The 15493-nt window shown below is 47.9% G+C and overlaps 2 protein-coding genes across 2 annotated transcripts; both read right to left on the bottom strand.

Annotated features, from left to right (window-relative positions):
* Positions 1–3306: 3306 nt before the first annotated feature.
* LOC125999555 (casein kinase I-like) lies at positions 3307–3927 on the bottom strand. The gene has a single exon (XM_049767641.1). It carries the CDS (start codon positions 3877–3879, stop codon positions 3538–3540), a length of 342 nt encoding a protein of 113 aa, XP_049623598.1. The 5' UTR covers positions 3880–3927; the 3' UTR covers positions 3307–3537.
* Positions 3928–5335: 1408 nt separating this feature from the next.
* LOC125999017 (A-kinase anchor protein 14-like) lies at positions 5336–15017 on the bottom strand. Its single transcript, XM_049767014.1, has 6 exons — positions 14795–15017; positions 9859–10020; positions 9678–9769; positions 7121–7300; positions 5992–6044; positions 5336–5549 (listed from the first exon to the last, which is right to left on the bottom strand). The coding sequence occupies exons 1-6, from the start codon at positions 15015–15017 to the stop codon at positions 5429–5431; spliced, it is 831 nt and encodes a 276-aa protein (XP_049622971.1). The 3' UTR covers positions 5336–5428.
* Between the last annotated feature and the right edge of the window lie 476 nt (positions 15018–15493).

The following is a 15493-nucleotide window of genomic DNA, read 5'->3' on the forward strand; positions in this document are numbered from 1 at the left end:
AATTTCCACATTGTCTATTTCCTAACCACCAGCTAATGCCTATGCATCTGGTAGTCATATTTGCCAACACAGAAATTCCACAAACTATGACTAATGGAGACCATTCAAGCAATGCAAATATTGGAGTAGAAATTTTTGATTGAATTGTAAGCAGCAACCATCCGACGAGAATGATATTTACTAGTATCAAACCAAATGGTTTATATCCAAGCAGAGTAATGCACTTGAGTAATGCCAAACCGATGTATTTAATAACAGATGGCATAGTGAGCGTGAGTATCCATAATAACCAGCCAAGGGTCTCCAGAGGTAATTTCCAATAAAACATGTCACTTACAGTTCCAGAGGGTCCAGATTCACCTGTTCCGGGCGCCAAATGTGGGGGGAGGTCAAACCCCTTGTTGATGGTCTCCAAGTCTAAGAATGACTCCCAGAATGATAAATTGAATCCCATTCTTCCGTCCCCCCTTTTGGGGAAGACTTTGATAATAATATCCGACATGAATAATCAACGAATGCAAAAGATTAGGGGAACAAAGATTCAGCAAAGAAAGTCTTTTGTCAGTTGCAGCCAGCTCCAAAAAGCAAACTGAACAAGCCGTCAGTTCTGGCAAAAGAGCTCCCTATGCCTTCCCAACAAGCTATTTATTTGTTTCCTTAATCACCCCCACCTGGAAGATCCAGGTGGGATGACAGGCAAAAACATTATTACAACAATCACACAACATGTCAGGACAGGGGTGCAGGCCCTGGACTCTGCCTCAGTCTCACTCTCTGGGAGAGGCCGCCAGGCAAAGACTAGAGCTAAGTGCTTTGGCAGGAGACACCCCAGAGAGACAGACACCCCAAGACCTGAGCACTGCTTCCACTCGCGTTCACCTCAAGTGTCCCTTTACCGACAGCTGGGAGAGTGGAGAATGATCCTCTCCGTAGGAGCCTGTCTGGCGGAGTCCCGCAGAGCGCCATGGGCCGGGCACACTGGCTCTTTACCACCTGGCAGCCTGCGTCTCCTGGCCCAGCTCACACTGACAGTTTACAGTGGCCCAGAGCCTGGCCCAGCTCACACTGACCGTTTAGAGTGGCCCAGAGCTCACGGGCCTGAGTGGGCCATAACCTGGGCCCACGGGGAGCTGGGCAAAGTGGCCACACCACCTTGCGCTCCAGCAGAAACAAGAGCAGGCGGGAATGCCAAGCACTGCCCAGGAGAGGCCAGAGCAGTAGCCACACCGGCTCTGACTCAGCATGGGCAGAGGCGCCCACACACACACACTGGCAGACAACAGATCCTGACCCCGACAAGCTGGCCGAGAGAGGGGCCGGCAAAGCACACCGAGGGAGCAGCATGTGCACGAAGATGTACATGCTCCCCACGGACGAGCAGTGGAAGCCAGAAGGACGACAGGCCAGAGGGGAGGCGGCAGCACAGGGCCGTGTGAAGAGGATGCAGAAGAGGAGATCCTGAGGTGCGCAGGCTACAACAGAGCCCAGGCCAGCAGTAGCGCCGTGAGGGGCATCTGCCCACAAGAACAGGAGCAAAGTGCCTACCACGGGGGGGGGGGGGGGGCAGGCAGGCACAAGAGAAGACACGGCTCTGCGGGTGCGAGGGCCACAGAGGGTGGTGCATGTGAGGGAGGGAACACAGCCCTCACCCGAGGGCCACGTGCCTGTGAGGTGGACATGTGGGAGGTGTCCTGTCGGACATTGAGGTCGGACTAGATATTGACAGTGGTACCGTGGTGCAGCCGAATCCTAACTTTCTGCTCTCTTTCCATGCCAGACACCGGTCGAGGAGAGGTATTCGCTGGAGGGAGCCAGGCGGGGTTGGAGTGCACGGGGCCTGCGGAGGTGACTGGACTGGGGTGGTCATGCAGGGCAGGGGGGGGGGGACAGCATGAACACCTTGGTTTAGAAGGAAAAGCCTAAGGGCCAGAGCGGTGATGCAAGAGGTAGGGCATTTGCCTCACACACGCTAACCTAGGATGGCCCACAAGCCAAGAGCGTTTTCTGAGTGCATAGCCAGGAGTAACCCCTGAGCGTCACCAGGTGTGGCCCAAAAAGTCAATGGATAATTTTTTAAATTAAAAAACAAACAACCAGCCGAGACCAGAGCAATATCACAGCGGGAGGATGTTTGCCTTGTAAGCAGCTGACCTGGGTCTCCTCCCTGGCAGCCCATGGGCTTCCCGGAACTCCGCCAAGAGTGATTCCTGAATGCGGCGCCAGGAGTAAGCCCTTCCTTAGCATCGCTGGTTGTGGCTCCACAACCATTAAAATAAAGTGAGAGAGAGAGAAGGGACAAAGCTCTCCCCAGCGATCACGCACACACGGATATATACGCAAATCATGCACACACAGCTGCAGTACTCTCTGAAGAGGGTGTGAACGTCACATATTAGAAGGCACAAGTTCGGGCCGGAGCGGTGGAGCATCTGTAGGGTGTTTGCCTTGCACGAGGCTGACCAAGGACAGACCGCGGTTCGATCCCCCAGTGTCCCATAAGTGTCCCCCAATCCAGGAGTGACCCCTGAGCATCACCAGGTGTGGCCAATAAATAAAATAAAATAAAAAAAAATAAGAAGGTACAGAGTTCAGGGCCAGAGTGATAGCACAGCGGTAGGGCATTTGCTTTGCACACTGCCTACCCAGGATGTTCCTGGGCTTGATTCCCGGCATCCCATATGGACCCCTGAGCCTGCCGGAAGTGATTTCAGAGCGCGGAGCCAGGAGTAACCCCTGAGCAACACCGGGTGTGGCCCAAAACACCCCAAAAAACAGAGGTAAAAGGTTTTGCCCAGGTATGCACACAACACACACACACAAACACACACACACACCACACACACACACAAACACACACACCACACACACACACACACACACACCACAGACTGCAGAACAAACACACTCAGCCCATCACCTGGGAGCAGAAAACCCTCTTGCCCGCATTCTCCCTCCCGGTCCACACACTCTCTCAACCAGTGACAGAGACAGCAACAAGCGTCCTCTGTGTAGGAGCCCAGAGCCCCATTCTTGGCCCCACTCATCAGTCACCTCCTCTGCTCCCTACTCTGGGCTCCTGGCCTAGTCCCAAGCCAGACCCGCCCAGGGGAGAGGAGCCATCACACAAGGGCACTAACAACCTTGAGCTTGTTCCAGTCGAACACGTAGTCGGAGAAGCCCTGGCGAGGAAACAGGTTCCTGAAGCGCTGTCTCAGGTACTAGAAGTCAGGCTTGTCTTCAAAGTGCAGAGAGCAGCAGAAGTTCAGGTATGTGGCAAACTCAGCTGGCAAACAAAGAAGTCCACACTTACTAGCTTCGCCCCAACTCGCCTGCAGGCCTGGGCCGCTGCTGCGTGCCAAGGTCCCTGGCAGGGGCTGCGGACGCTCACACGGGTAGCCTTTACACAGCACCTCGATGGGCTTCTACATATTCTTCTCTCTGACCCTCTCATACTTATGCCGCTTCGTGGCAACCTTCAGCCCTGGCCAGGGCAGGGAGCCTAGGTTAAGTGCCTGAGCACGAAGCCCAGATTGAAGTTCATAGTCCAGGGACGCCAGGTCTTCCCTCCGAGACTGCTCTGGAGAGAGGGGAGATGGTCAGAGCACAGGCCCAGACCACACGTAGCGCCCGTGAAGCCCAGTCCCCATCCTCGAAGCCTGGCAGATGTGTGAACTGGTGCCAGGGCCGGCCACGAGGCTCACCGATGCCAAGATGCGTGTTGATGGAGGCATAGCGCGCTGTGCCCATGAGGTTCTTGTTTTCACAGCAGGGGAGATGCTGGTGAGGGGGCATCCTGGTCCTTCTAGGACAGCCCAAAGTCAATGATGTACACAGGTTGCCTTTCTTCCCCAAGCCCATGAGAAAGTTGCCTGGCTTCATATCTCAGTGGATGAAGTTCTTCGACTGGATAGTTTAAAGCAGGGGGCTCTAGAGAGATAGGGCGGGGCAAGTGCACTTGCCTCACAAACAGTGGACCCGCATTCAGTCCCTGGCATCACCAGAAGGAATCCCAGAGCTCAGAGCCAGGAGTAATCCCTGAGTACCGCCAGCTGTTACCCCCAAACACAAATTGGTTAAGTAAAATATAGAACAGGTATGGGACCGGAGAGGTAGCATGGAGGTAGGGTGTTTGCTTTGCATGCGGAAGAACAGTGATTCGAATCCCGGCATCCCATATGGCCCCCGAGCCTGCCAGGAGCGATTTCTGAGCGGAGAGTAAGGAGTAACACCTGAGTGCTGCCGGGTGTGACCCCAAGACCAAAAAAAATATTACATATAAGAACAGGTAGGGTCTTTGCCTTGTATGTAGCTCACCCAGATTTAATCCCAGCATCCCAAATGGCCGGTCCCCTTCCGCATCACTGGGGTGACCCATGAGCATTGCTGGCAATGGCAAAAAAGAAACAAGCAAAAATAAAACAAAACAAAATGATATATAGTGTATATATAATTATGTGTGTGTTTGCGTGTGTCTGAAGCATGGGTCCTATTTGCTCTATTCTCTCATCAGCCCCTAAAATTGTTACTTTCTCAGAACATTTAGTTTGGTTTTCTGGAGGATTTGGGTGTTAATTTTTCAGTGAGTGAATAGTTTCAACACTTACATTTTGCAAGATTTCGTGGATTCTCATTGAATTGCTTCCGTCTCCTCCAAGCAGTAGTTAAGTAAGTGCTTACTTACTGAGTCAATGAAAGAAAAGAAATGCTTGGGGTCAGAGATGTAGTACAATGGGTATGGATGTGGCACTTGCCTTGCCCCTAGCCAACATGGGTTTGATTCCCTGCAGCCCACATGGTTTCCCCCCCCCCCATGCCAGTGAGAGTGAACTTGAGCAGTGCCATGTAGGGCCCAAGAACCATAGTCTTTGAAACGGGGGACAGAAGAATGAACACGCTAAATGTATTTTAGTTTCAGCTCGGGAGAGTTCCTGCTGCAAACTATGTTTAGACACCTGAGGCATAAGTCACAGAGAAGGGCTGTTGCATTTGACATCTGTTCTCTTTCACTACGTTGACTGAGGCAGTTTGTACCACCCATCCCCACTTTGTCTCTTGCTCTGTAAGATTTCTGCCTCCCTTTTTAATTTATTGCACAGATGTTACGGTTACAGCAAAGAAACATGACCCACTGTCTTGTGTGTTATCTCGAGTGTGATATGTTCTCTGACAGTGCTGGTCTGCGTACCTATGTAATCTAATGTACCTGTAAGTAATCACTCATAAGCTAACTTTGTCTGTGTTATTGGAAACTAGAGCAAGCTAAGACGGCCTGACGTGACACGGTGGGAACAAGAGGCTTAGGATCAGATTGAGGGCTCAAGGGATCAAAGCTGTATTGTGTGCCACACGTTAATTTTATTGTTCCATAAATGTTCTGTCGTTTGACATGCAGTAATTTTTGTTTGACACATGAGTTAGAAATGCCATTCTATAACTTAATTTTTTCAAGGTCATATGCATGTCTTGTCACGGGAACTGCGTCCAGTAAGGTATATTTTCCAAGAAGAAATTCCCTCATCCATTTTTCTTGAAATTGCATAGTTTCTGGCCTGCAAAAGGAGAAAAACAGGGCTACAGCGAGAGGAGAACAGGGAGGGCACTTGCCTTGCACACAGCTAAACTGAGTTCAATCCTCAGCATCCCATTTGGTCCTCAGAGCACCCCAGGAGTGATTCCTGAGTGCAGAGCCAGGAGTAACCCCTGGGGATCAACGAATTATAGACCTTCAGGATTCCTGAAATAAGGTGATCTTGCCATCGTGTTTCTTATTGAGTCTCCAAATCAGGGGTCTTCTAACTACGGCCCGCGGGCCACATGTTGTATTTATTCCCATTTTGTTTCTTCACTTCTAAATAAGATATATGCAGTGTGCATAGAAATTTGTTCATAAGTTTTGTTTTTACTATAATCTGGCCCTCCAACAGTCTGAAGGACAGTGAACTGGCCCCATGTTTAAAAAGTTTGAGGACCCCTGCTCCAAATGTTCCTTACCTTTGAATGAATGTCTGGTGATCCAATTTATAGGTGATATCAACGGGGGCCCTCTACAAGATAAAAAAAAAGAGACAATTGTCAACCTAGAACAGCAGTTCTGACTTACAGTGTTTGCATTTCTCTTGTTTTACCAGAAATTTTACTGACACTTCCCTGGTTCTATTTATTTTATTCAGAAATCTCTAGAATTCTCTGTTTCTGCAAACCTCTTTTTCCCCACAAGATCTGTTTTTGCAACAACCTGAAGAATCTCCATAAGATGGTTGGAACGATAGTACAGTAGGTAAGGAGGGCATTTGCGGTGGACCTGATCTTGATTCTCAATATCCCACATGGTCCCCCGAGCCTGCCAGGAGAAAATCCTGAGTGCAGAGCCAGGAAGTGACACTTGATTACTGCTGGGTGTGGTGCATAAATCAGAATAAAGGAAAACTGGAGGCCAGACTAGCAGGTAGGGTGCTTGTCTTGCACGAAGAAATCCCAGTTTGATCGCCAGCACCCCATACAATCCCTGAGCTCAGTTCTAGAAGTTTGCCTTGAACTGTGCTGGGTGTGGCCTAAAACCGAACCAAAAAAAGACCTGATCTGCAAAATAGTGTACTATGAGGAGGTTCTGACAGCAGGCAAGGCCAGTCGGCTGGGAGGAAGAATGGTCCTGAAGCAGGAGGAAAACTAGGAGACAAGGTGTTCCTGCAGCATTGGACGGGAGGGAGTATTCATCTATGGTCTGCTGCCCAGTGGCTGGACAAAGGCAAAGGATGGAACTTGGCTTTGTTTTGTTTGGTCCCTTGGGACCAAACTCTTGTTTTGTTTTTGAAGTCATAACAGGTTTTATTTGGAAATTCAGAAGAAAGGAGGGACAGGAGAGAAAAGAGACAATTGAACTCAAAAAGGCACACAGGCTTCTCCAAAGACAGAAAGCGCCCCAGTACAGAGCCCAGTTAATGTATGGAAGTCCAGACCTAGAGGCACATACAGGCACCATACTCATGGGACAGCAACCATTCTTGATGGTTCCACGTTACAAAGAGTGTCACCATAATGCAACTTGCCAGAGAGGAGCCCCCACCATGTTTAATGCCAACTCTTTCCCCCAAGAGTACCAGGCCTCCAAGAAAGAGTTTACCGGAGGCTTGCTTTTGCTGAACTTGATGGTGAAGTCCATCGTTGTTTCGATTTTGGGGATGGGGATCTGAGCAGTCGGGATGCTCCAGTTCACGCGGTAGTTGTAGAGGATGCTATGGTGAACATCTTGTTTATCCAGGAATTCTGTGTAATGCACCCAGCAGGACTCATGCTTCCATATCTGTCTCAGAAGCCAAAAGAAAATGCACTTAGAGAGAGAGAAGCAGACTTGTGCCCCAGCACTCCAGTACCGGGTTTCACAAAAGGGGGGGAACACTTCTCCTGGGGGATCCTCATGGCAATCACAACAGCGAGGTGGCAGGCGGGGCCGGAGCAATAGTAAAGCGGGTACGGCATTGTTTGACCAGGGTTCCATGCCCGGCACCCCATATGATCCTACAAGCCCACCAGGAGGGATTCCTGAGCACAGAGCCTGGAATAAGCTTTGAGCAATGCCAGATGTGACCTAAAAACAAAACAAAACAAAGAGATGGGGGAAGCAGGGCTGGAGAGATACTACAGGTAGGGGCATTTGCCTTGCATGCAGCAGACCCAGGTACAAGCCCCAGTAACTCCCGTCTTATGGTTCCCCAGAGTCCTGCCAGGAGTGATCTGAGGGCAGAGCCAAGAGTGTTACTTCACTGCACAGAATAGAGGACATGAAGGTGAGTACACAAATACATATGTCTGAAGGCTGAAGGCCCCCAAGACTAGGAGACTCAGCGAGCCGGAATATGGAGTAGACACACAATGTATATACATTCAAAAAGTACTCAAGGCCAATGTTTGCATTCCTAACAACCCTTATCTAGGCAAAGTAGATGTACAGAAGCAGATATTAGGCCATTCTGACCAAATGCATCATGTTTTTGAGCCTTCTGTGTTGTCATGAAGTCCTTGTTTTCCTAGAGACCTGGACGAGGGGTTGGGGAGGGTCCTGATCTTATTTCAGGAACGGGGCAGGCCTGATCTCTGTATTGCTTTCCCTAGGGTTCAGGCCTGCACCAGTCTGGTTCATGATGGTTATCCTGAATCCTGGACCTGGAACCCCTAAGGTTCCAAAGCCTGTCAGAAAGGCTGCCTGAGTGCAGACCAGGAGTAAACAAACAACACTGACAAATGTGGACAAAAAATAAACAAAAAGCTGAAGAGATGAGTCCAGAGCAATAGCGCACCAGGTAGGAAGTCAGCCTTTCACGGGGTTAACCTGGAGTTGATCCCCAGCTTCCCATATGGTTCCCCACTAGGAGTGATTCCTGAGTGCAGAGTCGAGAGTTACCCTGTGCACAGTCAGGTGTTTCCCCCACACACGCAAAAAAAAAAAAAAATCAAACCTAGAGAGATAGTGCAACTATTACAGTTCTTGTACATAGCTGATCCAGGTTAAAAACCTAGAGCCTCATAAGGTTTTCCAAGCATCACCAGTGCTGACCACTTAATGCAGATCTAAGAGAAAGCCTGATCAGTACCAAGTGTGACTCAAGAATAAATCAACTGCAGAAGATTGCTTGTGAATCCTTAGCAATGCTTTGGCCATAATTTTGGTCAGTAAAAATAGCTCAAAATCTACCACACAGACACAGACAGGCACATACACACACCACACACACACACACACACACACACACACACACACACACACACACACACTCCCACCACCACCACCACCACCACACTCGCTCAATGTACGGCAGGCTCAGCACCTCTTCCGGAACCTTGGGAAAACTTCTCATCAGAAATGCCTGTCACTGTGGGGTTGGGTATACAGTACAGTGGGTAGAGCACTTGCCTTGCACACAACTGACCAAAGTGCAACCCATTCTGATCTGTTGAACACTGCCAGGTGTGGCCCAAAAAACAGAAACAAAACTTTTGGAAAAGAATCCAAGAAAAAAGACTAAAACCCATTTTGATTTATTTGGGGTGGAGGGAGGCCACACGCAACAAAGTTCAGGGACTATTCCTGACTTTGTCTGTCCTCAACAATTACTCCTGGTGGGCTTTTGGGACACAGGGATGATGAAAATCAAACCTGGGTCAGCTGCGTGCAAGACAAGTGCTTTACCTGCTCAGTCACCACTCTTGATCTTGGAATCCAGATTCTACTTACCTCTGATTGTCACTCCTAAAGTTTGCTAAAGTCCAACTTTTATCTTTCTGGGGGGAAAGTGGGCCACACCCACGCACCAAGCTGTGATTGGGAGTGACACTTGGTGGTGCTCAGGGGGTCCTAGGTAATACTGAGATTGGCCACATGCAAGGTGCCAGGAAGACCTCAAACTTGCCATCAAATTATTCTTCTGTGGCTGCTGGTAGGGAGGAGGGAAATCATTTTTTTGGTTTGTTTTGTTTGTTTTTGGGCCACATCCGGCAGTGCTCAGAGATTACTTCCTCGCACCGTTCAGAAATCACTCCTGGCAGGCTCAGGGGACCATATGGGATGCCCAGAATTGAACCCAGCTCTGTCCTGGGTCTGCATCGTGTAAGCCGTTCCACTGTGCTATCTCTCCAGTTCCCCCCAAAATACTGATTTGTACCCTTGGGGGTGGGGAACTCACCGCCACCAATGCATCAATATGGTTAAGACCAGTTTCTTCAGTGAAGTCCCCATGTGTGAGGGCTCGTAGGGTTCTGAAAGGCCTTTTCTTTGCTGTAAAGAACAAATGAAATGATTAGCGACCAGGCAGTGTGGTATTACATCATCACACAAGACCCTAGAAGCCCAAGCAGGATTACTACCTGGCAAGATCACAGAATTGAGGATACTCTTAACAAAGTTCAGAGCAAATGCATTCAGAGCAGCTTCTTCTTCCTTTTGCTTTCTTCTCAGGTCTATAATGCTGTCATCTATCACCAATGGGTCCGCAAATCTGACCTTTTTGATTGGCTCGATATACTGACCTGCAGAAAGAAACTAAGGACATTATCATCACCTCCTATGCAAGCAAGCCTTTATCTAGACAAGTGCCGAGTTCCCCACAAACGTTCACAACACAGGAAGTGGTTGTCTCCATGGAGTCCTACAGTCTAGTTCCAGCCAGCCATAAATGGAGTGTGCCCCATTAAATAAGTCCCTCATCGTGATTGGCCTCTGAATCTATAAATCTTTTTCCAAAACTACTAGAAAGAGCCTGGACAAAGGTAAACCACTTCAGGGAGCAGGTCTAGGCTGCTCACACTGGCTCAGGTGTCCCCCACTCGGGGGACTACTCGATTCCCAGGAGACCAACGTTCTTCTGGGCCACAAGTCTCCTATAGCTGTGGGCCACTCTATTTCCATGGGGTCAGAAGATGGGAAGTATATGGTGTTTGCCCCTGTCCCAGGATCCATGGAATGCTGATGACTGCATAGTTGGAGCCCAGAGAAGAACATGGTCCTGAAACAGACGGGACTGTTGACACAGCAGTGGTGGTGTAAAGGGAAGGAGGCTTTTTGAATCAAAAGAACCAACTGAACTCACATTAGTGTGCCCAGAGAAACGTTTAGCCACTCCTTCTAGTCAAAGAGCCCCACCGCAAAACATTTTTAAAAATGTCACACCACAAAGTTCATCGTGGGAAAGCAACTCAGGACCCCATCTTGCTTAGTGGATAAAGATGAAAGTCCTGAAGACCCAATTCGAATCAGCCACTCACATAGATTCTGATTAGGGTTTAGAGAGGAAACGTTGAGGATGTTCAAGGAATTTAAAGAAAACATGGAACGGACAGTTAAGAAGACTTGAGAGGATATGAGAAGAGACATGAGAAAACTTGAAACAGAAATGACAGAACTGAAAAACTTGGTAGGTGAAATGAGAAGCTTATTGGAAAGCCTCACCAGCAGATAAAAAGCTGCCAAGAACACAATCAGTGAGATGGAAGATGAATGGCAAACACCTCCATGCAACAAATTTGTTTGTAAAAGAGCCTTGAAATAAATGAACAGAAGACGGAAAGAAACTCAAAATAAGAGAACAGGGAACCTGGAGAGATAGCATGGAGTTAGGAAATTTGCCATGCATGCAGAAGGACGGTGGTTCAAATCCTAGCATCCCATATGATCCTCCGAGCCTGCCAGGAGTGATTTCTGAGCTTAGAGCCAGAAGTAGCCCCGGAGCGCTGCCGGGTATGAATCAAACCCTCCCCCCCCAAAATAGACCTTTAGGGGGTGGTAATCAGAAATGATGTGTTCCCAGATAGCCAGAAAGAAAACCCACATGAGGAAACAATAGTTAAAGACAGCATCACTCAGAAGTTCCCAGAGTTGAAGAGTGCTTACAGCCACATTCTGGATGCTTGAAGAGAATCAGTTAAAAGACAGCCAGATAAAAGCTTCACAAAGCACATTCGAGTCACAGTGATGAAAACCGCTGATAGAAATAGAATACTGAAAGGAGCAAGACCCAAAATGGAGATTAAATTCAAAGAAGCACCTATAAGATTTACAGCAGATTTATCACAAGCAACACGCTAGCCCAAAGGCAGTGGTGGGGTATAGTGATAAACTCAGTGAAATGAACACTTCACCAAGATTCAGCCAGATTTTATTCAAGTATGAAGGAAAGATCCAAAGCTACATGGATAAACAGCAGCTCAGGAACATGAGAAACACAATACCAACCTTAAAAATAGCTGAAGGATCTATTTTAAGACAAAAGAAAGCCCACAAACACACCAAACTTCTCCCAAAAGATGGCACAAAAATCCCGTGGAAATCATCTTTCTCCTTTTTTATTGTCTTTACTGAAACACCTTGATTACAAATATGATTGTCGTTAGGTTTCAGTCATGTAAAGAACAATCCCCTTCACCAGTGCAACATTCCCATCACCAATGTCCCAAATCTCCCTCCTCCTCCCCACCCCACCCGACCCCACCCCCCCACCCCCATAGTCAAGACAGGCTTTCTACTTCCCTCATTCATTCACATTGTTAGGACAGTTGTCTGTGGGAAATAATCTTTCTCAAACTCTATGGGCCAGTGCACCAAGAAGAGACATAGAGTACAAGAAATACATTTGAGGGCCCGGAGAGATAGCACAGCGGCGTTTGCCTTGCAAGCAGCCGATCCAGGACCCAAGGTGGTTGGTTCGAATCCCGGTGTCCCATATGGTCCCCCGTGCCTGCCAGGAGCTATTTCTGAGCAGACAGCCAGGAGTAACCCCTGAGCATCGCCGGGTGTGGCCCAAAATACCAAAAAAAAAAAAAAAAAGAAAAAGAAAAAAGGAAAAAAAAGAAACACATTTGAATAGTCAGAACAAAAGCAGACTCTAAGTCAAAGGTTGGAAAACAGCCCTTCAAGCAAACACCTCCCTTCAGAAGGCTGAAGAAAATGGATAGCTTTGCTAGCATTCCTAAGGAAGGAAGAAGAGGCCCACATAAATAAATGGCATGGCTTTAGAAATTGGAAAATGAACAACAAAGTGTGGTGACAGTATGCAGAAGAAGGAAATAATAAAATTTAGAGCATAAAGTAATGAGCTGGACATCCCCCGAAAATACTACCCAAAAGATCAGTGAAAGCAAGAGTTGATTCTTTGAAAAAATAAGCAATATTATTTAACAAGACACAAAGTCAACAAACTTAGCAAGACACAAAGAGAGAGAAAGTTAATCATCTAAATCAGTAATGAAAAGAGGTATGTCACACAATCCTATAGAAATCCACATGGTAATCAGAGATTATTTTGAGAATCTTTCTGTCACAAAACAAGAAAACCTGGTAGAAATGGATAAATGCTTGGACTCGTATAACCTCCCAGGTTTGAACCAAGATAATTTGAAATAGCCATACAGACCCATGACTATTGAAGAAATTAAAACAGCACTCAAAACTCTTCCCCAATACGAAAGCCTAGGTACAGATGGATTCGCTTGTGAATTCTTTCAAACCTTTAAAGTGGACTGCTGCTGATGGCTACATCCCCTGTGTTAACAAATCCTGAGATCTAGGAAGGCACCAAGTGTATAAAGGTTCTAATTGCCAAGGGGGGGTTAAAAGCTCTCTGCCATTACAGGAACTTTTTCCCAGTAGTCTGTACTCAAAGAGAGGACTTTGAAAAAGTAGCACCTGTAAGACAAGATGTTTGAAAAAGAACCTGTACTCAAAATACAAAGGTGGTTTAACATACACAGGCCATCTATGTAATACACCATACCAATTTAAAAAAAGTACAAAAACCGGGCCCTGAGAGATAGCATGGAGGTAGGACATTTGCCTTGCATGCAGGAGGACAGTGGTTTGAATTTTGGCATCCTATATGGTCCCCCGAGCCTGGCAGGAGCAATTTCTGAGCATAGAGCCACGAGTAATCCCTGAGTGCTGCCAGGTGTGACCCAACCCCCCCTCAAAGTACAACAAGCATATGATCATAGTAGTGGATGCAGAGAAAGCAACTGACAAGGTCCAGCAGCCATTCATAATAAAAACTCTCAACAAGATGGACATTTAAGGATTTTCCTTAGTATAGTCAAAGTCATTTACCACAAGGCACGGCAAACCTTGTACTCAATGGAAAGCAACTAAATAAAAGCCCTTCTTCTACGATCTGGCACAAAAGGTTGTCCCCCTCTCACCACTTCTATGCAATATAGTACTAGAAGTATTTCCCACAGCAATCAGGTAATAAAAGATATCAAGGGCATCAGGTAGAAAGGAAGAAATCAAACTATCACAGTTTTCAGATGACATGAAACTATATTCAGAAAATCATAAAGACTACCAAAAAAGCAGGAACAATAGAATTGTATAGTAAAATGTCAGGTTACAAAATGAATACCCAAAAATCCAGGGCCTTTCTATAAATACATAATGAGTGAGACGAAAGAAATAGTAATCCCCCCAAATTTTGGTTTATTTTATCAAAAATAAAAATGAGAGAGAGAGGGGCCGGGCGGTGGCGCTGGAGGTAAGGTGCCTGCCTTGCCTGCGCTAGCCTAGGACGGACTGCGGTTCGATCCCCCGGTGTCCCATATGGTCCCCCAAGAAGCCAGGAGCAACTTCTGAGCGCATAGCCAGGAGTAACCCCTGAGCGGCACAGGGTGTGGCCCAAAAACCAAAAAAAAAAAAAAAAAATGAGAGAGAGAAAGAAAGAATGTTACAGTCTGAATGTAGGCTTTGCATACAAATGACTCAGTTTAATCCCTGGCAACTGCATTAAAAATTAAATGTTTAATCCCTGAGTTCTTCCAGGACTCATATCCACCCCAAACCCCACCCATCCACCTCCAAACAGCAGGTAGGTTCTAGTTGAATATTTCATCAAGCCTCAATCCCAGAGTCCTTACACATCACAGAAATAAGGGGCTAGAGAGACAGTAGGTAGGTAGGTCAGGTGCTTGCTTGCTTGCCTTGCTCACAGCAACCCGGAGTCAATCGCCGGCACCACATTTCGAATCCTGAGTCGTCCATAATGGGATCCCTGAAGGAAGACCCAGAAGTCAGGCCTGAGCACTTCTAGAGGGACCCCCACCCCGTAGTTGAAGGGAAGTTACACAAGCAATTCGGTTTAGGAGGAGTCGGATTTTCAGGCATGTTCTCCCACCTGGCTAAAAGGAGGGGGACCCAACCCTAAGGCAGGGCCAGGGGGAGCCCTGGGCACTGTCCCCCAACAGCAACCAAAGATCCCAGAGGACCTGGGCAGGCCCTCTCCACAGGGCATGCCTGCCCCAAGATATCTCCATCCCCCAGTACCTGTCCAGGCCGAGCCTGGCTTGGAGCAGCAGCGACAGGAACCGATTCGGAAACTCTCTCTTGGCCGGATTCCAGGCGAATGTTTACAGGCGTTGCCGGGACAACGCGGGTTTCCCTGGGTGGGCCCGGAGCCCAGGAAGGTTCCAAAGGCGCCCAGCGAGGAAGGGGGCCGGGAGGGCTCATGCAGCCCGTTCTGGCCTCCAAATCGTGACCAGACCAGCATGTGCAATCAACTTCTGCCCAGCGGGAGAGAGAGGTGATCAGCCACCCTTGCCACGCGGGACAAAATGTGGACAGGCAAGTCATTGATGCCCCTCAGGAGCCCCTAGGGCCTGGGTGAGGATCTTTTTCTAAGTTTTATTCTAGTTCACTGTCGTGAAGTTAGTCATTCATTCTTGGCTTTCAGGCTTACAATGGGTCAACACCAATCCTTCAGCAGTGTCCACTTCCCTCTACCCATGTCCTCTCTGTAAATATTCTGTCCTTGCAGTTGAACTCCTGGCTCTGCACACTGCGATCCCTCCTGGCCGTGCTGGCTAACCAGATGGGAACAAGGGATTGAATCATTGTCAGCTCTCTGGAAGGCAAGAACCCTACCCACTGTACCATCTCTCCAACCATTACATTTGGAGCTTTTGTTTGGAATTTGGAACTTTTTTATTCATGTTTTGTTTACAATTTTGAACTGCTTTTATCAAC

This window comes from Suncus etruscus, chromosome X (genome assembly GCF_024139225.1).
Source record: "Suncus etruscus isolate mSunEtr1 chromosome X, mSunEtr1.pri.cur, whole genome shotgun sequence".
In the NCBI taxonomy this organism is placed as follows: domain Eukaryota; kingdom Metazoa; phylum Chordata; class Mammalia; order Eulipotyphla; family Soricidae; genus Suncus; species Suncus etruscus.

Coding starts and splice junctions, on each gene's coding strand:
- LOC125999017 (XM_049767014.1), bottom strand. CDS start 15,017: ATGCTGGTCTGGTCACGATTTGGAGGCCAGAACGGGCTGCATGAGCCC. Junction 6,045..7,120: donor TCAGCAAAAGCAAGCCTCCG/GTAAACTCTTTC, acceptor TTTATCTTGTAG/AGGGCCCCCGTTGATATCAC. Junction 5,550..5,991: donor CACCAGACATTCATTCAAAG/GTAAGGAACATT, acceptor CTCCTTTTGCAG/GCCAGAAACTATGCAATTTC.
- LOC125999555 (XM_049767641.1), bottom strand. CDS start 3,879: ATGAAGCCAGGCAACTTTCTCATGGGCTTGGGGAAGAAAGGCAACCTG.